At 35.5% G+C, this 22,281-nt stretch overlaps 1 protein-coding gene across 1 annotated transcript in view; it reads left to right on the top strand.

The window, feature by feature from the left end:
- TMPRSS15 (transmembrane serine protease 15) overlaps positions 1–22,281 on the top strand; it is a 133,033-nt gene that overhangs the window by 5,631 nt on the left and 105,121 nt on the right. The window contains exons 4-5 of the mRNA XM_060149405.1: positions 3,763–3,914; positions 8,562–8,595. Coding sequence (XP_060005388.1) covers positions 3,763–3,914; positions 8,562–8,595 — 186 coding nt within the window. The remainder of the gene's footprint in view (positions 1–3,762; positions 3,915–8,561; positions 8,596–22,281) is intronic.

The raw sequence follows: 22,281 nt of genomic DNA, 5'->3' as shown, positions 1-22,281 counted from the left end.
GCACTCAGAATACTAAACTTAGTCATTAATCTATCGCTTCTTCCTTTTAAAAATATTATTTAATGTCAAATCTTGCTCCCCCTGCTAAGTTGTGTGTGTGTGTGTGTGTGTGTGTGTGTAGAGCCACTCTACAGGACAAGCAAATGGTTTACACTCATCTGGGAACACTTTCTATTATTCTGCTTTGTGGAAAGCCCTTTGACTCAAAGAGCATTTAGGAGTTGATTCTTCTAATAAAGTGCTGTTTACACTTTATGGCAATATGAAGCTTATTTTGCCCTTTGAGCACAGATACGTCATCAAGTTAGGAAAGGAAAGACTTTTGTTTACTCAGCAACCCTAGAGGTTATCAGTATCATTAAGGAAAATAAGAGATAAGAAACATTTGATTTATTGCACACAGGCTCTCTGTATAATGATAGGATTTATCTGTTAAAAACAAAAAAAAAAAACAGACTCAGATATTCCACTGGAACAGTACTTTGAAATGAAAATGGCCATTGTTTTTTTTTTTCCTAAAGGAAGAATTCACATTACCTTAATAAATAAATTCAATTTCACAGCAGTGATAGAGATCATTATTAAACTACTAACATAATATAGCTTTCTTATTACATGAAACACAAATGTTTATTATGGGTTTCCTGATTTTTACTGTATATCTCTCTTATCTCAACATTTACTCTGAATAAGAAAAAAATTGTAAAGAATACAACTGTATGTGGATATAGGATCTGTCACTCCTGTCCTTGCAAAGTATAAATTATTAAATTCAATGTATAATTCACAAGTAAGAAAACACATCTTTCATACAAAGATGTTTTATGCCTGAGGATGAACTTATCCAGTTACTTTCAACTCAGTGAAAGAAAATTCCAGATTTGTACGCTCTCTACCAAAATTACCTTACCTCTTTTACTCCCTAACTCAAATAAAATAAAAGCAAGTGGTCAGTCAAACTGAATATGTGAAAGTTACACAAAGAGAAAAATCCGATTTCATCAGAATTAAAGCTATCTGCTGTGCAACCAAGGAGGTAAAGATTAGAAATTGAAGACAGAGAAACTAATGGACTTTGCTCACTCTCACTTTATCTTTACCATATTGAACCCTGTCCATTTAAGAATTTTTGGGGGGTGAGGTTTGTTAAGGAGACAATGAAAAGGAGGAAGCAGAGGAGGAGGAAGAGATGGAGGATGAGGGAAAATGAGAAGAAAAAGAACAGGTGGCGGGGAGGAGGAGGGAGAAAGGGAAAGGGACAGGAAGAGGGAAGCTTCTATCTCTCAAAGTGTGGCGGCAATAAAATATCCATCCTCCCCCCCCCCAATTCCAACTAGCTATTTTCTGCATCTTTTTAGATATAAAGTTCTGGTAACAATGTAAGATGATAAAAACCTGGATCTGCATCTAGGCAAATGTGTTGTATTGTCTTTCCTATTGACAAATAGTTCATAATGGTGTTGATAGCAGTGGTATGTGGGGTGGGGGTGGGAACTATAGCAAAACACATCTGGGAAACAGAGGTTTGGGTTTTATTCCTTTCTCTCTCTCTGATATTAATAAGCTGTATAACTCTAGGCAAGGTTACCTATATTACTCTGAGTCTCATTCTCCCTATTTATAAAATTGCAATGTTGGCCAACATCAGATGCAAAAATAGAGTCATCTCCCTTTTCTTGAGCATCTGTTTAAATAAATATGGATGAGGCCTGAGAGTTGTATGCCAGTTAAGATTTTTTTAATTGCAATTAACAGAACATGTGACTAAAAGTGCCTTAAACAACAAGAATTTACCATCTGACATCACAAGAAATCTGGAGGTTTCAGCAGAGGTTAACTCAGTGGAACAATGACAGAGATATAATCAAGAATTTAGGTGGTTTCATTGTTTTATTGTACTATCTTTAGCTTGTCAATCATAGCTTGCCTCATGGTCCCAACATAGATGTGACAGTTCCAGCAATCACATGTATACATAATAACATCCAACAAAGAAGAGTAGTAGTCCACTATGAACCTTTATTTGATTAAATATAGAGAAGTTTTCAAGAAGTTTCCGATCAGCATCCCCTCATGTTCCATTGACCAGGGCCTCGTCATATGCCCATGAATAAAACTATCATTGACATGAGAAATGGTTGGAGAAGACATGAGAAAATGGAGAGTTATTCTCAAACAAAATTAGAGACCAGCCAGCATGGAAAAATTAACAAGTGTGGAAGAATAGATAAAAACAGTGTCTGTGATGAAATCTATTTTTATCAAGGACAGCAGTGATTCCATGTGCGGGTAAGTTTGGGAACCCGGACCTAAATAGTTACTAAGGAGCCTTGCCATTTACAAGATTTGGATACTCTGATTTAATCAGATGATTGGAAAGTTAAACATTCTAACATTTTAAAATAATATATCTAATAGAGGTGAAATGTGCAATTATTGATCAGAGAATCCTGTTCACATCAATCATGAAAAGCTAGCTACATAAAAAGGAATCACTTCTGTTAAACGATGAACCTGAATAATAGCACAGAAACCAAAAAGGAATATCCTACCGAGAGGAAATGCTGATCTGCTGTGATCTTTCAGGAACATTTTTATCCTGTATATAGTCTTGGAGGAAAAAAAAAACATTTATTATAGGTTTTTATCAAGACATATATACATACAGATACATAAAGAACTCTTCAGGAGTTGATGAAATCCTTCAAGAAACTCATTAACTTAAAGATATCACAAGGATATGAATGTGAATGTGTAAATTTCAGAACCAGCAAACATGCCATGCAAAATCTGGTTCTCCTTGGTCTGCCTCTGAAGGGTCCAAGTAAACCCTGAGTACCCCCAGCTTACTGAAGGATACAGAATGAAGACCAGAGCTAGAGTTTGTTTCCCAAGCAGTTGTATCCTAAAAGCACAGTAGCAAAGTAGAAATGTAGACAGAAGAGCAAAAATCTCTCCAGTATTTCTAGTGGGCCCAAACTTTATTCATTTTTATGATTCTTTAAACTGTAAACAAATCACCAGTGAAGAAAACTTTGAAAATGCATATTTCAGAGAAGGCGATGAAGTAAAAGAGAAGATGACTTGGGTCATGTACTTGAACTCTAATGTTACGGTCGGAGATGAGTAGGCAAGATAATCCCAACACTTGACCATGAGACAGAATATCCCACAAATTCCCAATAATCCACTTATGCTTGTCTTCTTTCTACCCTTCTAAATCAGGGCATATTTTATTTATTTTATATTAAGAATATAGAAGAAAAAGTAGATATAAATTAGTTGCTATAAGCTTGCTATCAAGCATTCGTAAACTATATAGAAAATTTTTCTCTGAAATCAGTGAAACTACTTTAGACCTATTCCTACTTAGAAGTCATCTATGAAAAATTACAAATTCACATTCTTCATTATTTCAAACAGTAAAATAAGAATAAATGTCATGATACCATGTGATTTGGTTTAATTTGACACAAGTATCTGTGGTCTAGCCTAGGGATTAGCATGCTAATGTGGAACTCAGAAAAATCAGGTTCTAATCTGGATATATCTTGTGTTCTTGGAGAAACATTGTCTTTAAATTTCTCTTACTTCCACCTGTGAAATAAAGATAATATTTGATATGACCTACTTTGTATAGGTGTAATAAGGATTAACAAGGGGATAACCGTGGAGAATTTCAAAGACACCTTACATAAATTGAACACAAATCATTTGAAGAAGGTTAACTTTTTTCTCTTATGTCATTTTTTTGCTTTGCAGAAATGGCAGCATTATAGTCATATTTGACCTTCTCTTTGCCCAGTGGGTGTCAGATGAAAATGTAAAAGAAGAAATGATTCAAGGCATTGAAGCAAAGAAATCCAGCCAACTGGCCATTTTCCATATTGATGTGAACAGCATTCATATTACAGGTACCTGTGAACATTATTTGATTTCTTTGAATTGTTAAGCTATGAAATTAAAATTCTAGCTATGTATCAGGGGAGCAGTGGGATCACCCTGGACTTTAGAAACCTGTCTTATTGACTGAGGTAACACATTTACATAGTAAAAATAAAATATGGAGAAACTGTTTTGGAGAAAAATGTCAGTGAGAAAATGTTTGTAAAACATCAAACATCAAAAAGGTTCTGAAAATACTGGCATGCATAAATGTTTGTGGGTCTGATCACACTTTTGCCATTGGCCAAGCACACCCTGACTTTCCAGGAACCCTGCATTGGAAAGTGACACATTACTTTGTGATAGTCATATAGATATTATTAGATTACATAGTCAAGTGGCAAATCCAGTCTCTGACTGAGGACTTAAAAGAAAGGCTTCCCTGGTGGCGCAGTGGTTGAGAGTCCGCCTGCCAATGCAAGGGACATGGGTTCGTGTCCGAGAAGATCCCACATGCCACGGAGCTGCTAGGCCCATGAGCCATGGCCGCTGAGCCTGCGCATCCAGAAAGCCTGTGCTCTGCAACAGGAAAGACCACAAGAGTGAGAGGCCCGCATAACGCAAAAAAAAAAAAAAAAAAAAGGAAGGAAAGGAAGGAAAAAGAGGGGATTATGAGTTTGATTCATCCCAGTTACTCATAAAAAATAAAACTTTATTTTAAAATGATAAATAATTTTAAGATAAAAATAATCAAAGGGGAAGAGATATAGGGCATCAAATATAATAGCAAGACAATAATGCCTATCAATGTTAGGTTATTCTAAATTTTCCATTTTGGTTATTTCCCATTCAATTTAATTCAACAAACATGTATACATGTGTACCGAGTCCTATTTTGGTTGAAAACAATAGTAAGTTGCCAGGCCCATCCAGATCCACAATCTCTTATCTGTAAACCTTCAGGCTAAATATGTTTTAGAATTCAGAAATTTTTAGATGTTAGAAAGCTCATCAATATATAAATATCCACATCAAGTGGAATAAAGGCAAACAGCTTATTGCCAGTTCAAATAGTTTTGCTTCAGAATGAGATGTCAGTATAGATTTGCCCTTAAAGGAAACATAAAAAAACATGCATTTTTAAAATTTTGTTATAGTGGATACAAAATTGCAGACCTCGAGTTGCTTTCCTTTACAACATGGGTTCATAAAGCACAGTACTCCTTCACTAAGCCCCCTACTATATCCTGCTGTGCCTCTTCAGTGAGAAGACAGCTCAGGCTCTTAAGTGCTTCTTCAACTGATGGTTTGGTCCCCTCTGGCATAGCTGCTGGAGCAGAGACTGTTTTGGATTTTTGTCTGATTCAAATGAGCTGAAAACTACTACTAACTATTATTAGCTACAACAGGTGGTTTTTCTATCAACACATTTACTCCTCATACCAATCTTATTACACAGTATCTTTACTACCCCCATTTTACAGATGAGACAACTAACATACAGAAAATTTAGCTATTTTGAGGTGGATTGAGGATTCTGACCCACGCGGTCTTAGCCTAATATCTGCGCTCTTAGCACTTATATTAGAGTTTCTTTGTAATAGTTTTGTCTTTAAACAATGTTGATTATTTTTCAATAGTCAATTTTCTTCTAGAAAGGTGGTATCTTGCTATCTTTATTTGAATAGGCATCAGTTTCTGGAGGTCTGCTGAGGCAAATGAATTGACAGGTGTGCTGAAACTTATTTTCATGACTCTATGGTGGGACTATTTGGGAGAGGGGAGTTTGTGGTTTTAAAAACTTTATTTATTCAATAAAACTATATCCTTTGAATTAACTTAGAATAAGGATCATAAATGCAATAAACTATATCACAACATCAACTCAAGAATATGATCCAGAAGTTGAAGTTATATTTAACTTGTTGAACTACATTAAAACACATTTATAAACATAATTAATATAATTAACATAATCAACATAATTAATTTTAGGTATTTAAGTTTAATATTCACTTGCATCATGTGAATTTTCAAATTTATTACATTGTTAAATTGGTTAATAATTTCACAGATACCTTTGATTTTTATATAGTATACTGTCAAACCAAACATAGTGAAAATTAAAATATTATCTTCTTTATGAAAATATCTTATAAAACTTATTTTATCTTCTTCATCAATAATCTACCATATAACATTTATGGAACTGCTATAGATCTTTTAGAAAGAAGACAGTGCAGTAATGAAGAAATAACGTAATAAACAATCTAGTTAGTAGAAGAGGACATACCTCTTAACCCACTTACCATAAATATTGTTTTGAATGAAAACAAATTCATTAGATCATAAGATATGATTTTCTTTATTTTTAATATAGTCATCATTATATCTTTAAAAATATTAAACATGTAAATGGGTGAAGAAAATAGCTAGTTTTTATCTTTTATGTGAAAAGCACTTTATACTTAAACAGTACTTAGTTCCCTGTAGATATTATCATGTGTAAGATTATTTTGGCATCCATTTGTTTCAGTGCAAAACAATTGATTCTAGGTCTGACAAGATATGGTGTGTTATATTGTCTCTCTTAAATATAAATTATTCTATATAATTATGATGAATAAATAGATATCTTTCTTAAATGGGTAAAATAAAGCAAATATTTTGCATAGGTAAATTTATAGAGAATACATAGAGATTCTGGAAATTCATCAAATGTATCACAATCAAATTATAATTAAATAAATAAATAGGAACATTCAGGATGAGAAAGGATGAAACGGAAACTCTGGTAGATCAGATGCCCTTTGAATGAATATTCAAACTGCACTCAATGTTTTGTAATATATTTCTACTCTAAGCCCTAACGTCAAACCAACTTTATTCCAGCGTCTTTGGAGAATTTCTCTACGATGAGTCCTGCAACAACTTCAGGTCAGTACTTATGGCATTTCAAAATGTATAATTTGGTGATCATAAAACTTTATGACATTAGTCAAGGATTCAATATTTTTCTGGTGGCTCTTTCTAAATTAGATATTTAGTCTTCATATCAAAATGTATAAAGCATACATTTGGTTAGGAATAACATAGTTAATAATATTGCAAAGTTCATAGTGCCTAGTTATATATATAAGGATATGCATTTCCAATTCCAATGCTCCTTTCATATTTTAAATTCTATATATGTATGTATGCATATATGATGTGTGAGAGTGTGTTTGTGTGTGCGCATGTGTGTGATCTCAAAATATGGCTCTGATAATGCAGCCTTGGAAATGAAACCCTGACATTTGTAAGGTCATTATAAATGAGGGAAAGGAATTTAAAATATAATGAAATGATAACTTTCAAAATGTATCATACTCTTTGGAAAGGACAATCTAAAGTTTAATGTTAAATTTGCTCTATTCCAGCATTTTCTCCACCCTATGTTTCTAACTACAATTGGTCACTACCTCTTCACTTTGTCTTATCAAGATCATACTGACTATCAAAAGAGTGCTTTGAGAAATTATCAATCATTTAAAAACTAACCTGAGTTATGTTAAAATGGAAAATCATTCTGTTGTAGAAAAATTGAAGTCAAAAGATTTGAACACTAATCCTGTCTGTCAACTACCAGAATCACTGGGCATTTCACCTTCTGAAAATCTGCTTCCCATAAATTGTAAATAATAAAATTTTCTAAATATTTTAGAAGTCATCACAAGTATTGAATTCATATAAAAATGATTTTAAAGTGTAAATTGTTATAAAACTATAACCACATTACTTTTAGTGTTATCCATAATCATGACCATTTTTATAATATTTGAAAAATCTATTTGTTTGAAGTATCTACTTGGACCAGGTACCATATATATATATATATATATATATATATATATATATATATATATTACATCTTTATCGGAGTATAATTGCTTTTAAATGGTGTGTTAGTTTCTGCTTTATAACAAAGTGAATCAGTTATACATGTACATATATCCCCATATCTCTTCCCTTTTGCGTCTCCCTCCCTCCCACCCTCCCTATCCCACCCCTCTAGGTGGTCACAAAGCACCCAGCTGATCTCCCTGTGCTATGTGGCTGCTTCCCACTAGCTATCTATTTTACGTTTGGTAGTGTATATATGTACATGCCACTCTCTTGCAAACATTATCTCATTTAGTTCTCAGAATGATTCTGTAGAGACTAATATTTTTTCCACTTAAAAATACATAAGGAATAAAGAATGTGCCCAGAGCCACACAGCTATTAATTATCAAAGTCAGGAATTAAAAAGAATTCCTCTGGACTCCAAAGCCCATGGTCTAAGCATAACTCAAGCTCCTATTTCAAACAATAGCAGATTAATCTAGAACATTTTAGTCTACAGCCATTATGAAATTAATGAATTCTTATGTTTAGTTATTGATAATTGACAAACATCATCTTCATTATTTAAAAAGTAAGCACATCTAAAAACCTCTGCTCTACAGCTCTAAAAATCAATAAAAACATAATAGGTTTATTTTCAGCTCCAGATACAAATGATGTATTCTTAAGTTAATAAATATTAATAATTCATAGTAATTTTTAAAACTCTCAAGTAAAATATTAAACAGAAGGAATTCCTAATAATCAGTTTTTAAATGTAATTGATATTTTTATGTCATTTATTTTTACAGACAAGCTAACTACCAGCAGTCCTCTGGCAACTCCAGATCAGTTTTAATATTATTTCTCTTATTTTAAAACAACTTTTCGCTAATATTTCATTTTGACTCCTGAGAATTCTCTGATAACACAGCAGTTAACAGTACCCTTATTTAATAGATAAGAAAACTAGAGCATCAAAGTTTATACTTTTAGCCTAATATTTTACCAAAAATTAACAATATATTTGAGGCAATCAAGGCCTGGATTATCTGATCTCACTTCAGTCCTTCATCTATTAGAGCCATGGTTATTACCTTTTGCTAAGAACACCACCAATAGGATCAAAATGTCTGCCAGAAAGGATGTAAGTTTCATAGGATGTGAGGGAATTTTTTCTCTAATTATTCTCTCTGCATGCAAGGGAGACATGCTTGCTCTTTCTCTTAACACGGTATGGTTGCCAAACCAGTACCAAAGTTGCCTTGGATTCATTCATTCAGCAATTTTTCATTAAATGCCTACCTTGTGCCAACTCCTGATATGTAACTGTAATGTGAAAATTTTTCTGGATTCCTAGTAATTGTCTACTGTACCTTTGTCTATGTGCTGGTTAACCAAAATGTCTTCTCTGGTCCTAACTTAATCTTCATGTTAAGTGGTCTGGATGTGAACCTAATCTTTTTAGGTAAACTCCATAAAGGCAATAGTGTGTGGATCATCAGCTCCAAAAATAATACTGCCATTTTTATGTTATTAGAATTTATATCAAATGTTATATACATACAAGGAGAGAACATTTGTGAAATTATAAATGATCTCTGAGTAACACAATAATTCTTGGATAAAATGGTTGGTGTGATGTTTGAAAAGCAGAATGATATATGAATCATTAATCAAAATGCTTTATGAAACAAGTCATCCCACCTCTAAACCTATAGAGGTCTTTTATGGTAGGATAAACCTGCCTGGGGTTGTATGTAGGTGTTAACCATATAGTAGCACAACATATTGAAAAATAAAACTGCTCTTCAGCCCATAGTCCCTTATCCAATGTAGAAAACTATTTATAGCCTCTAAAATCACCTTTCAACACACTTTCAAAAACTGATTTTAGGATCTATAGTGACTAATTCCTTTAATCTAAAATAAACTGAAAAAATAATTCTAATATATTTTGAGAAATTTATTTCTAAAACTTTAAAAGTCAGCAACAAATATCTAAATTAGTGCTCTGTTTTCCATTTATCTGTCTGTTTACTGATTCACTGAGTGATTCAAATAACCCACAGTTATTGAGGACCTCTTAGGTATATAAAATGCTGTAAGAGAAATATGTGGAATGACTTAGTGGGGTAAAAAAATGTGTTAAAGCAAGAAATCCTTGGACTTAAGTTTTCCCCCTTACTCTCCTAAAGACAAACCCACCAAAATTATAAAAAGTGGCTGAACCATATGACCAATTCCTTGCAGGACTATGTCTTGTCCAAAACGTCCATAAGAAATTTGTTCACACCAAAAAGGTCCTTGATAATTTGGTCCTGTCCAAAATCATTTGGCATGGACCAAATATGCTCATGGACATTTTATATAGGACCAAATTTTAAGGACCTTTTGGAATGAACCAAATGTCTTATGGACCAAAATATCTCACAGGCCAAAGGTCTTGTGACATATTGGCCAGTATCAAAAGTTGGCTAACAACCCAGTTTCTTCTGGTCAAAGGAGATGGAGAATGGGGAACAGAGAGCATGAGGGTAATACTCAACCCTTACTTTTCTCTCCTAGGGAGTGGAATAGAAAGCTCCTTTCCTACAACTATAAGAATGGGATCAGTACGTATTTAGTCCTATCTTTCACTCTTTATGTAAGCATTTGATAATCAAAATGAAGACCAAAAAGTAACATACAATTTTCAAACATTGAAAGTGTGTGGGTGAATCCACCATAACCATTTCCACCAATTACTGTACACATCACTTTTGATAAGCTACCTAGTCTTCTTGAACTTTGTATTTATTATCTAAAAGACAAAGATTTAAATATATATCTTAGAGTGGTCGTGAAGAAGAGAAATAATACAAATACAAATTAATGACTGGCATAAAGAGGGACACATGTTAGATTCTTTCTCCTTTCCCCCTTCAGACTTAGATCAAAAAAAAAAAAAGCAGCTGGATACTTTTTTAAAAACATTTTTCAAAAACTAAACTAAGGTTAAGACAAGATTACTGTATTCAGTAATGCTCATTTTAATCTGATCATTTATTTGACCAAAGAAACTCCATATCCAAATCTTTCCTGTTATTAGAGACTGTACTAAATTACTTTACTCAATCCTCACAAAATTATAATAAGGTGAGCAGGTGGCAAAATATCACATTCCCTCTTTTACTGGATCCATGAGTCCCCAGTCATCCTTCCCATTTATTCCTCTCATATGTCAAGATACTATAAATCTATAGAAGGGAAAGAGACAATTAAACTTGAAAACCGCAGTTTCCAAGCAATAATTTATTATGAATATGCCTTTCAGGGATGTTAACTTTATTCTCATTTTTTATATGCCTGGAAGACAGAGTGTGAGAAAAATCAGCAAATGCATGCATCATATACCTGAGCGTTAGTAATATTATAAATTATGCCGCAGAGAATTTTTATATGATAGTTGGTACAAAGTCCATGAAGATTATGTTCTATTGCTCAACTGTCTTTGTTGCCAATTACTGTAAAGTTTTACTAACCCATTTGGAAGAGTAAAGGGAGAGATGGGAACTAAGGTTGAATTATACCGATTGATTTCTGGCTGCTACAGTGTGCCTGAGAGGGGCTCTTTTGGGCAATTGTTCATATGCTTGAAGGGTTTCTAGAATACAGCTTGTTCTAGTCTTTTGTTGCTTACTGTGTAGGCAATGATTGAGAAAAAAACAAAAGTTTCATTACCATGGGCTTTCTCAATCTCCAACAACATGCAATTTGCCACAATTCCATTATGTGGAGGGGTTTGGGGACTGAAGAAAAGGAACTGGCTGATTTGGTGAAGAACATAAAGTTGGGTCAAGAGAAGCTAAGGCAGAATTATATTCCTCAAATGAATTAATTGCCCCAGGACAAAGACACAGGCACTGTAACCAACACCAAATGTATTTTGACTTTAAGTATTTTTTTTCTCTGCATTTGAGAAAAAAGTATACATATATTGCTAAGCACTGTCCTCTAATTTAAGACATTCCTATGTACGTGATAACAGAATTAAAGTATCTTTCCACTATAATTTCATTTGAATTGACCAGTCATAGTCTTACTAAATAGATTAAATTTGTTCTTTTAAAGTAGATGAGAATTTCTGTAAGGTGATATCTCTTTTTCTAATACAGTACAATGAAATGAACTTGGTCCCACAATGCTCAGCACAGAGTCTGCACAAAGTAAGCACAAGAGATTCCTCACCCCAAATCACTGGACATTGATATGACTGTGAATCACTCTGAAGTAATCACATTTCAGTGTGTACTGACTCCTTCATAATACAAATATAAACAGTTACTTAAAACCTTCCATTTGCAGAATTCCAAATAATATTAATTTACTGGTGGGTTTTCATAATTTGCCAAAAAATTAATATCCAGAAGATAAAATACCATATAGATATAAAAATATGCCAATTTTTTCCCACTCAAGAAAACAGCAACTAATATTCAGACAATTTGAACAGCTTTTAATAAACAGAACCAATTATTATTCTCTTTGTGCACATTTCCTTAAATAGAATTTCTTAACTCCTTTGCTAAAAATTCCCTCTTGAGAAGTACTGTACAGATTTCCTAGAAAAGAAGAAATACTAGAGCAAAAATTAAGGAATGAAATGGTAAACTAAGTAGTACACAAATCAAAGGACTCTAGTTTTAAGAATGGAAGGTCATTTAAAAAAACTGGCATCTGGATAATTTCTGTAATAGTTAATGTGTTAACCAATGGTTTTGTGGGGAATTGAAATCATATATGTGTACAAAAGGAGATGAGACAGAGACAGCAGACTAGGTAAAAATACAATCTGATAAAATCCCAAAACACACTTCCTTTATATAGCAAAACAATATTCATATTTTCCATATTGGTATTTATTTTTTAACATTTTTATTGGAGCATAATTGCCTTACAATGTTGTGTTAGTTTCTGCTGTATAACAAAGTGAATCAGATATATGTATACATATATACCCATATCTCCTCCCTCTTGTGTCTCCCTCCCACCCTCCCTATCCCACGCCCCTAGGTAGTCACAAAGCACCGAGCTGATCTCCCAGTGCTATGCGGCTGATTCCCACTAGCTATCTATTTTATGTTTGGTAGTGTATATATGTTCATGCCACTCTCTTACTTTGTTCCAGCTTACCCTTTCCCCTTCCCAGTATCTTCAAGTCCATTCTCTTCGTCTGCGTCTTTATTCCTGTCCTGCCCCTATGTTCTTCAGTACCATTATTATTATTATTATTTAGATTGCATATACATGCATTAGCATACAGTATTTGTTTTTCTCTTTTTGACTTTCTTCACTCTGTATGACAGATTCTTAGTCCATCGACCTCACTACAAAGAACTCAATTTCATTTCCTTTTATGGCTGAGTAATATTCCATTATATATATGTGCCACATCTTCTTTATCCATTCATCTGTCGATGGACATTCAGGTTGCTTCCATGTCCTGGCTATTGTGAATAGAGCTGCAATGAACACTGTGGTACTTGACTATTTTTGAACTATGGCTTTCTCAGGGTATATGCCCAAGAGTGAGATTGCTGGGTCGTATGACAGTTCTATTTTTAGTTTTTAAAGGAAACTCCATGCTGTTCTCCACAGTGGCTGTAACAATTTACACTCCCACCAACAGTGCAAGAGGGTCCCCATCTCATCACACCCTCTCCAGCATTTATTGTTTGTAGATTTTTTGATTATAGCCATTCTGACTGCTGTGAGGTGATACCTCATTGTAGTTTTGATTTGCATTTCTCTAATGATTAGTGATGTTGAGCATCCTTTCATGTGTTTGCTGGCAAACTATATATCTTCTTCGGAGAAATGTTTATTTAGGTTTTCTGCCCATTTTTGGACGGGGTTGTTTGTTTTTTGGATATTGAGTTGCATGAGCTGCTTGTAAATTTTGGAGATTAATCCTCTGTCAGTTGCTTCAATTGCAAATATTTTCTCCCATTCTGAGGGTTGTCTTTTCAGCTTGTTTATGGTTTCCTTTGCTCTGCAAAAGCTTTTAAGTTTCATTAGGTCCCATTTGTTTATTTTTGTTTTTATTTCCATTTCTCTAGGAGGAGGGTCAAAAAGGTTCTTGCTGTGATTTATATCATAGAATGTTCTGCCTATGATTTCCTCTAAGAGTTTGATAGTGTCTGGCCTTACATTTAGGTCTTTAATCCATTTTGAGTTTATTTGTGTGTACGGTGTTAGGGAGTGTTCTAATTTCATTCTTTTATGTGTACCTGTCCAGTTTTCCCAGCATCACTTATTGAAGAGGCTGTCTTTTCTCCATTGTATATCCTTGCCTCCTTTATCAAAGATAAGGTGACCATATGTGCGTGGGTTTATCTCTGGGCTTTCTATCCTGTTCCATTGATCTATATTTCTGTTTTCATGCCAGTACCATATTGTCTTGATTACTGTAGCTTTGTAGTATAGTCTGAAGTCCAGGAGCCTGATTCTTCCAGCTTGGGTTTCCTTTCTCAAGATTGCTTTGGCTATTCATGGTCTTTTGTGTTTCCATATAAATTGTGAATATTTTTTTTGTTCTAGTTCTGTGGAAAATGGCATTGGTAGTTTGATAGTGATTGCATTGAATCTGTAGATTGCTTTGGGTAGTAGAGTCATTTTCACAAAGTTGATTCTTCCAATCCAAGAACATGGTATATCTCTCCATCTGTTTGTGTCATCTTTAATTTCTTTCATCAGTGTCTTGTATTTTTCTGCACACAGGTCTTTTGTCTCTTTAGGTAGGTTTATTTCTAGGTATTTTATTCTTTTTGTTGCAATGGTAAATGGGAGTGCTTCCTTAATTTCTCTTTCAGATTTTTCATCATTAGTGTATAGGAATGCAAGAGATTTCTGTGCATTCATCTTGTATCCTGCGACTTTACCAAATTCATTGATTAGCTCTCGTAGTTTTCTGGTAGCATCTTTAGGATTCTCTATGTATAGCATCATGTAATCTGCAAGCAGTGACAGTTTTACTTCTTTTCTGATTTGGATTCCTTTTATTTCTTTTTCTTCTCTGATTTCCGTGGCTAAAACCTCCAAAACTATAATAATATTGGTGAGAGTGGCAACCTTGTCTTGTTCCTGATCTTAGTGGAAATGCTTTCAGTTTTTCACCATTGAAAACAATGTTGGCTGTGGGTTTGTTATATATGGCCTTTATTATGTTGAGGTAAGTTCCCTTCATGCCTACTTTCTGGAGAGTTTTTATCATAAATGGGTGTTGAATTTTGTTGAAAGCGTTTTCTACATCTGTAGAGATGATCATATGGTTTTTCTCCTTCAGTTTATTAATCTGGTTTATCACATTGATTGATTTGTGTATAATGAAGAATCCTTGCATTCCTGGGATAAACCCAACCTGATCATGGTGTATGATCCTTTTAATATGCTGTTGGATTCTGTTTGCTAGTATTTTGTTGAGAATTTTTGCATCTATGTTCATCAGTGATATTGGCCTGTAGTTTTCTTTCTTTGTGACATCTTTATCTGGTTTTGATATCAGGTTGATGGTGGCCTTGTAGAATGAGTTTGGGAGTGTTCCTCCCTCTGCTATATTTTGGAAGAGTTCGAGAAGGATAGGTGTTAGCTCTTCTCTAAATATTTGATAGAATTCACATGTGAAGCCATCTGGTCCTGGGCTTTTGTTTATTAGAAGATTTTTAATCACAGTCTCAATTTCAGTGCTTGTGATTAGTCTGTTTATATATTCTATTTCTTCTTGATTCAGTCTCAGAAGGTTGTGCTTTTCTAAGAATTTGTCCATTTCTTCCAGGTTGTCCATTTTATTGGCATATACTTCCTTGTAGTAATCTTTCGTGATCCTTTGTATTTTGCAGTGTCAGTTGTTACTTCTCCTTTTCATTCTTAATTCTATTGATTTGAGTCTTCTCCCTTTCTTTCTTGATGAGTCTGGCTAATGGTTTATCAATTTTGTTTATCTTCTCAAAGATCCAGCTTTCAGTTTTATTGATCTTTGCTACTGTTTCCTTCATTTCTTTTTCATTTATTTCTGATCTGATCTTTATGATTTCTTTCCTTCTGCTAACTTTGGGGTTTTTATTTTTTGTTCTTTCTCTAATTGCTTTAGGTGTAAGGTTAGGTTGTTTCTTTGAGATATTTCTTGTTTCTTGAGGTAGGATTGTATTGCTATAAACTTCCCTCTTAGAACTATTTTGCTGCATTCCATAGGTTTTGGGTCATCATTTTTTCATTGTCATTTGTTTCTAGGTATTCTTTGATTTCCTCTTTGACTTCTTCAGTGATCTCTTGTTTATTTAGTAGTGTATTGTTTAGTCTCCATGTGTTAGCATTTTTTGCAGATGTTTTCCTGTAATTGATATCTTGTCTGATAGTGTTGTGGTTGGAAAAGATACTTGATACAATTTCAATTTCCTTAAATCTATCAAAGCTTGATTTGTGACCCAAGATATGATCTATCCTGGAGAATGTCCCATGAGCACTTGAGAAGAAATTGTATAATGTTATTTTTGGATGGAATATCCTATAAATATCATTTAAGTCCATCTTGTTTAATTTATCATCTAAAGCTTGTGTTTCCTTATTTATTTTCATTTTGGATGATCTATTTGTGAAAGTGGGGTATTAATGTCCCCTATGATTATTGTATTACTGTTGATTTCCCCTTTCATGGTTGTTAGCATTTCCTGTATGTATTGAGGTGCTCCTATGTTGAGTGCATAAATATTTATAATTGTTATATCTTCTTCTCAGATTGATCCCTTGATCATTATGTAGTTTCCTTCTTGGTCTCTTGTAATAGTCTTTATTTTAAAGCCTATTTTGTCTGATATGAGAATTGTTACACCAGCTTTTTTTGATTTCCATTTGCATGGAATATCTTTTTCCATCCCCTCACTTTCAGTCTGTATGCGTCCCTAGGTCTGAAGTGGGTGTCTTGTAGATAGCATATATACAGGTCGTGTTTTTGTATCCATTCAGCCAGTCTACGTCTTTTGGTTGGAGCATTTAATCCATTTACATGTAAGGTAGTTATCGATATGTATGTTCCTGTTACTATTTTCTTAATTGTTTTGGGTTTGTTATTGTAGGTCTTTTCCTTCTTTTGTGTTTCCTGCCTAGAGAAGTTCCTTTAGCATTTGTTGTAAAGCTGGTTTGGTGGTGCTGAATTCTCTTAGCTTTTGCTTGTCTGTAAAGGTTTTAATTTTTCCATCAAATCTGAATGAGATCCTTGCTGGGTAGAGTAATCTTGGTTGTAGATTTTTCTCTTTCATCACTTTAAATATGTCCTGCCACTCCCTTCTGGCTTGCAGAGTTTCTCCTGAAAGTTCAGCTGTAACCTTATGGGGATTCCCTTATATGTTATTTCTTGTCTTTCACTTGCTGCTTTTAATATTTTTTCTTTGTATTTACTTTTTGATAGTTTGATTAATATGTGTCTTGGCATGTTTCCCCCTGGATTTATCCTGTAAAGGACTCTCTGCACTTCCTGGACTTGATTGACTATATCCTTTCCCAAACTAGGGAAGTTTTCAACTATAATCTCTTCAAATATTTTCTCAGTCCTTTCTTTTTTCTTCCTCTTCTGAGACCCCTATAATTTGAATGTTGGTGCATTTAATATTGTCCCAGAGGTCTCTAAGACTGTCCTCAATTATTTTCATTCTTTTTTCTTTATTCTGTTCTGCTGTAGTTATTTCCACGATTTTATCTTTCAGGTCATTTATCGGTTCTTCTGCCTCAGTTATTCTGCTATTGATTCCTTTTGGAGAATTTTAATTTTCATTTATTGTGTTTTTCATCACTGTTTGTTTGCTCTTTAATTCTTCTAGGTCTTTGTTAAACATTTCTTGTATTTTCTCTATTCTATTTCCACGATTTTGGATCACCTTTACTATCATTACTCTGAGTTGTTTTTCAGGTAGACTGCCTATTTCCTCTTCATTTGTTTGGTCTGGTGGGTTTTTACCTTGCCCCTTCATTTGCTGTGTGTTTTTCTGTCTTCTCATTTTGCTTAACTTACTGTGCTTGCGGTCTCCTTTTAGTAGCCTGCAGGTTCATAGTTCCTGTTGTTTTTGGTGTCTGCCCCAGTGGCTAAGGTTGATTCAATGGGTTGGGTAGGTTTCCTGGTGGAGGGGACTGGCACCTGTGTTCTGGTGGATGAGGCTGGATCTTGTCCTTCTGGTGGGCAGGACCATGTCTGGTGATGTGTTTTGTGGTGTCTGTGACCTTATTATGATTTTAGGCAGCCTCTCTGCTAATGCGTGTGATTGTGTTCCTGTATTGCTAGTTGTTTGGCATAGGGTGTCCAGCACTGTAGCTTGCTGGTCATTGAGTGGAGCTGGGTCTTAGCATTGAGCAGGAGATCTCTGGGAGAGCTTTCACCATTTTATATTATGTGGAACCAGGAGGCCTCTGATGGACCAATGTCCTGAACTTGGCTCTCCCACCTCAGAGGCACTGGCCCGACACACGGCCAGAGCACCAAGACCCTGTCAGCCACACGGCTCAGAAGAAAAGGGAGAAAAAAAGAAAAAATAAAATAAAATAAAGTTATTAAAATAAAAAAAGTTGTTAAAAATAAAAAAAATTAAAAGTAATAAAAATAAAGGGTAGAAAGAAAGAAGAGAGCAATCAAACCAAAAAACAAATCCACTAATGATAACAAGCATTAAAGATTATACTAAAAACACAACAATATATGGACAGACAGAACCCTAGGATAAATGGTACAAGCAAAGCTACACAGACAAAATCACCCAAAGAAGCATACACATACACACTCACAAAACGAGAAAAAAGAAATATATATATATATATATATATATGTAGAGAGCTACCAAATCAATAAACAAATCTACCAATGATAATAAACTCTAAATACTAACCTAAGATAAACATAAAACCAGAAATCAATTAAATGCAGAAAGCAAACCCTAAGTCTACAGTTGCTCCCAAAGTCCACTGCCTCAATTTTGGGATGATTCGTTGTCTATTTAGGTATTCCACAGATGCAGGGTACCTCACGTTGATTGTGGAGATTTAATCCGCTGCTCCTGAGGCTGCTGGGAGAGATTTCCCCTTCTCTTCTTTGTTCGCACAACTCCTGGGGTTCAGCTTTGGATCTGGAACCCCTCTGCGTGTAGGTCGCCTGAGGGCGTCTGTTCTTCCCTTAGACTGGACGGGGTTAAAGGAGCAGCTGATTCGGGGGCTCTGGCTCACTCAGGCCGGGGGGAGGGAGGGGCACGGAGTGCAGGTCGAGCCTGCGGAGGCAGAGGCCGGTGTGACGTTGCACCCGCCTGAGGCGCGCCATGTGTTCTCCTGGGCAAGTTGTCCCTGGATCACGGGACACTGGCAGTGGTGGGCGGCAGAGGCTCCCGGGAGGGGAGGTGGGGATAGTGACCTGTGCTCGCACACAGGCTTCTTGGTAGCGGCAGCAGCAGCCTTAGCGTCTCCTGCCCGTCTCTGGGGTCTGCTCTGATAGCCGCAGCTCGTGCCCATCTCTGGAGCTCCTTTAAGCGGCGCTCTCAATCCCCTCTCCTCGCGCACCAGGAAACAAAGAGGCAAGAAAAAGTCTCTTGTCTCTTCGGCAGGTCCAGACTTTTCCCGGACTCCCTCCCGGCTAGCTGTGGCGCACTAACCCCTTTTGGCTGTGTTCACGCAGACAATCCCAGTCCTCTCTCTGAGGTCTGACCTCCGAAGCCTGAGCCTCAGTTCCCAGCCCCACCCGCCCCGGCGGGTGAGCAGACAAGCCTCTCGGGCTGGTGAGTGCCGGTCGGCACTGATCCTCTGTGCGGGAATCTCTCCGCTTTGCCGTCTGCACCCCTATTGCTGTGCTTTCCTCGGTGTCTCTGATGCTTCCACCCTGCCCACCCATCATCTCCGCCTGCAAAGGGGCTTCCTAGTGTGTGGAAACCTTTCCTCCTTCACAGCTCCCTCCCACTGGTGCAGGTCCTGTCCCGATCCTTTTGTCTCTGTTTTTTTCTTTTTTCTTTTGCCCTACCCAAGTACGTGGGGAGTTTCCTGCCTTTTGGGAGGTCTGAGGTCTTCTGCCAGCGTTCAGTAGGTGTTCTGAAGGAGCTGTTCCACTTGTAGATGTATTTCCGATGTGTTTGTGGGGAGGAAGGTGATCTCCATATCCTACTCCTCCGCCATCTTGAAGGTCTCCCCCCCATGTTGGTTTTGATATGAGGAACTTCTCTTTATTCATGGACCAAGACAGCTGAAGTGTGTTTGTATACCAGAATGTGGAGATAGAGTACAATCTTGACATAATATAATATTTCCACCTTCAAATCAAAATATTTCAAACTAGAGTTATTTTCTAATCCCACCAGCTGTTTCTCTTATAATCACTAACATGACTAATGACCGTTGGTAATTCAACTGGCCACTCCAAAAGTGGACTTACCATCCTTAGCATCCCCTTAGCCACCGCTCTCTGATCAGGGGCACATCTGGTCACTAAAGCTCATCAATTCTACTTATAAAATAGCGGTTGGAATATGCCCCATCTCTTCTGCAAGTGCAAGAGTTGAGTTCCAACCCTCATCAACTTTCACCTTGACCATTGAAACAGTTTCTCAATTGGTCTGCTCTGAAGAGATTCTCCACTTGGTCCTGGAATTGTCTTTATGGAACATGGACTGGTCATATCACATATATATGTAAACACTTTCAATGCCATTGCTTATAGAAAAATACTTTAATATGTTAAAAGATTTTTAAAAAGTCCCCCAGAATTTGGCACTAAACTCCCTTCCTGCCATAGCTTCAATTAACATCCCAACATCTAGATAGAGTCCTCTGTTCTGCATATATTAATATGCTCTTGTCATATCACTATGTATACATTTCACATACCTCTCTTCCTTGTGTATTTCTAAGCATCCTTCAAAATTTAGTTTATGTGAAGATGCTTTCAATCCCTGCCTCAGAAGGAAAATAATCCATTGTGTAGCCCAGTCTTTGATGTTCTCATATCACTTTTTTCTACATCATTTAAAAAATTTATTAGTTAATGAACCAGTCTCCAACTAAACTCCAAGCTCCATGAGAATGGTCTCTGCCTTACTCATCCTTTTATCTCTATCCCTTAAAAATCCATGACACAAAGTAGAAATAAATACTTGTAGAGTGAATGAATGATCATTAATGAAATCAAGAGATCCCAAGGGGTGTCACTTGCCAGTGTGGTTTTGAAATTCACTCTATAAAGTTCAATAAGCAACAGACAAAATATGAAACATCAGGAAGTGAAGTTCCCATGAGAAGCATTAGATCAGACAAAATTATAATTTTCCTAGTTATATCCCCAAATCTATTCTTATAGATGCTGAACACTTAGAATTCTATTAACTACTGTTAAAATGAGACTTAGAATTTCTAGAATAATGCCCTTTTTTCTCATTTATTTATTTATCAAGCATTTATGGAATACTATCAACACTATGCCTTTCATGGATTAGGGACTCAACAATTAAGGACTCTCTTGATGAGTACCTCATATATATCTCATAATATGCATATGTGTTTATTCAATACAATTTTTATCAATTATTATTCTCTTAAGTGGGAGTATTTTGTCATTTGGGAATGGCTCTGGTTTTTATCCTTTGCTATTTTAGATGTTAGGTGATCCTTGAATTTCCCAATGGTTTATATCCATGTTAATTACAGACAATTACAAAAGTCCAATTTAGTTGTATATATACTCAGCAACCCTGTCCATAATGTTCCTAATTAAGTATTACCTTAGCAGATTTATTGACAGAAGCACTTTTCTTTCTCCAATTAATTTCTTGGAGTATAAGGAGAAATTTCAGAATCAAATATATGTTTAAAACCCAGCAGATGGCAGTGTAATGCTGGTTTTAAGGTTAAGAACAATAACAAAAGATGTTATTGAGCTTAAAGATTTTCCAAAAACTTTAAACTGTCATTGTTATTCTAATCATAGACAAAAAATATTCAAATTCTCACATTGCTTAGAAAAATAAAAACATATGTGTTTATCTAGTGGGCATACAAATATATTTTTAGAATTGCACCTAAAATTTCCAAGTCAATTTCTAGAAGTAAAATGTGTTTCTCAGTCCATCTCTATATCTAGAAATGTGGAAGAGGAGAAGGGGAAGGACAGGACAGGCTGAGAGGTACAAACTGATCAGATCATGGCCAGAGTATGGCATGGAGTCCTTCAGGGCCATGTTTGCACCTTTCCCCCTAAGAACCTCTGATTCAAGAAGCAAGGAGATATTGAACAGAAATAACCTTTGGGTTCCTCATGCTCAATGCGCTGGGAATTTTAAGTGTTTTATTTTACTATAAAATAGCTTTCTTTGACAAATTTTACTCTGCAGGATGCAAACTTTGACTTCAGCCACTATATTTTCAAATGATAAGTTTATAAGTAAACGAAGTGGCTACTAGATACTGCAGATGATGTGATACATATTCCAATAAATTGTCCCACATTACACATTACAATCCTAGGAGGTGTAAATATTG

This window comes from Lagenorhynchus albirostris, chromosome 5, assembly GCF_949774975.1.
Source record: "Lagenorhynchus albirostris chromosome 5, mLagAlb1.1, whole genome shotgun sequence".
Lineage (NCBI taxonomy): Eukaryota > Metazoa > Chordata > Mammalia > Artiodactyla > Delphinidae > Lagenorhynchus > Lagenorhynchus albirostris.
This window is presented reverse-complemented; position numbering and strand designations above follow the sequence as displayed.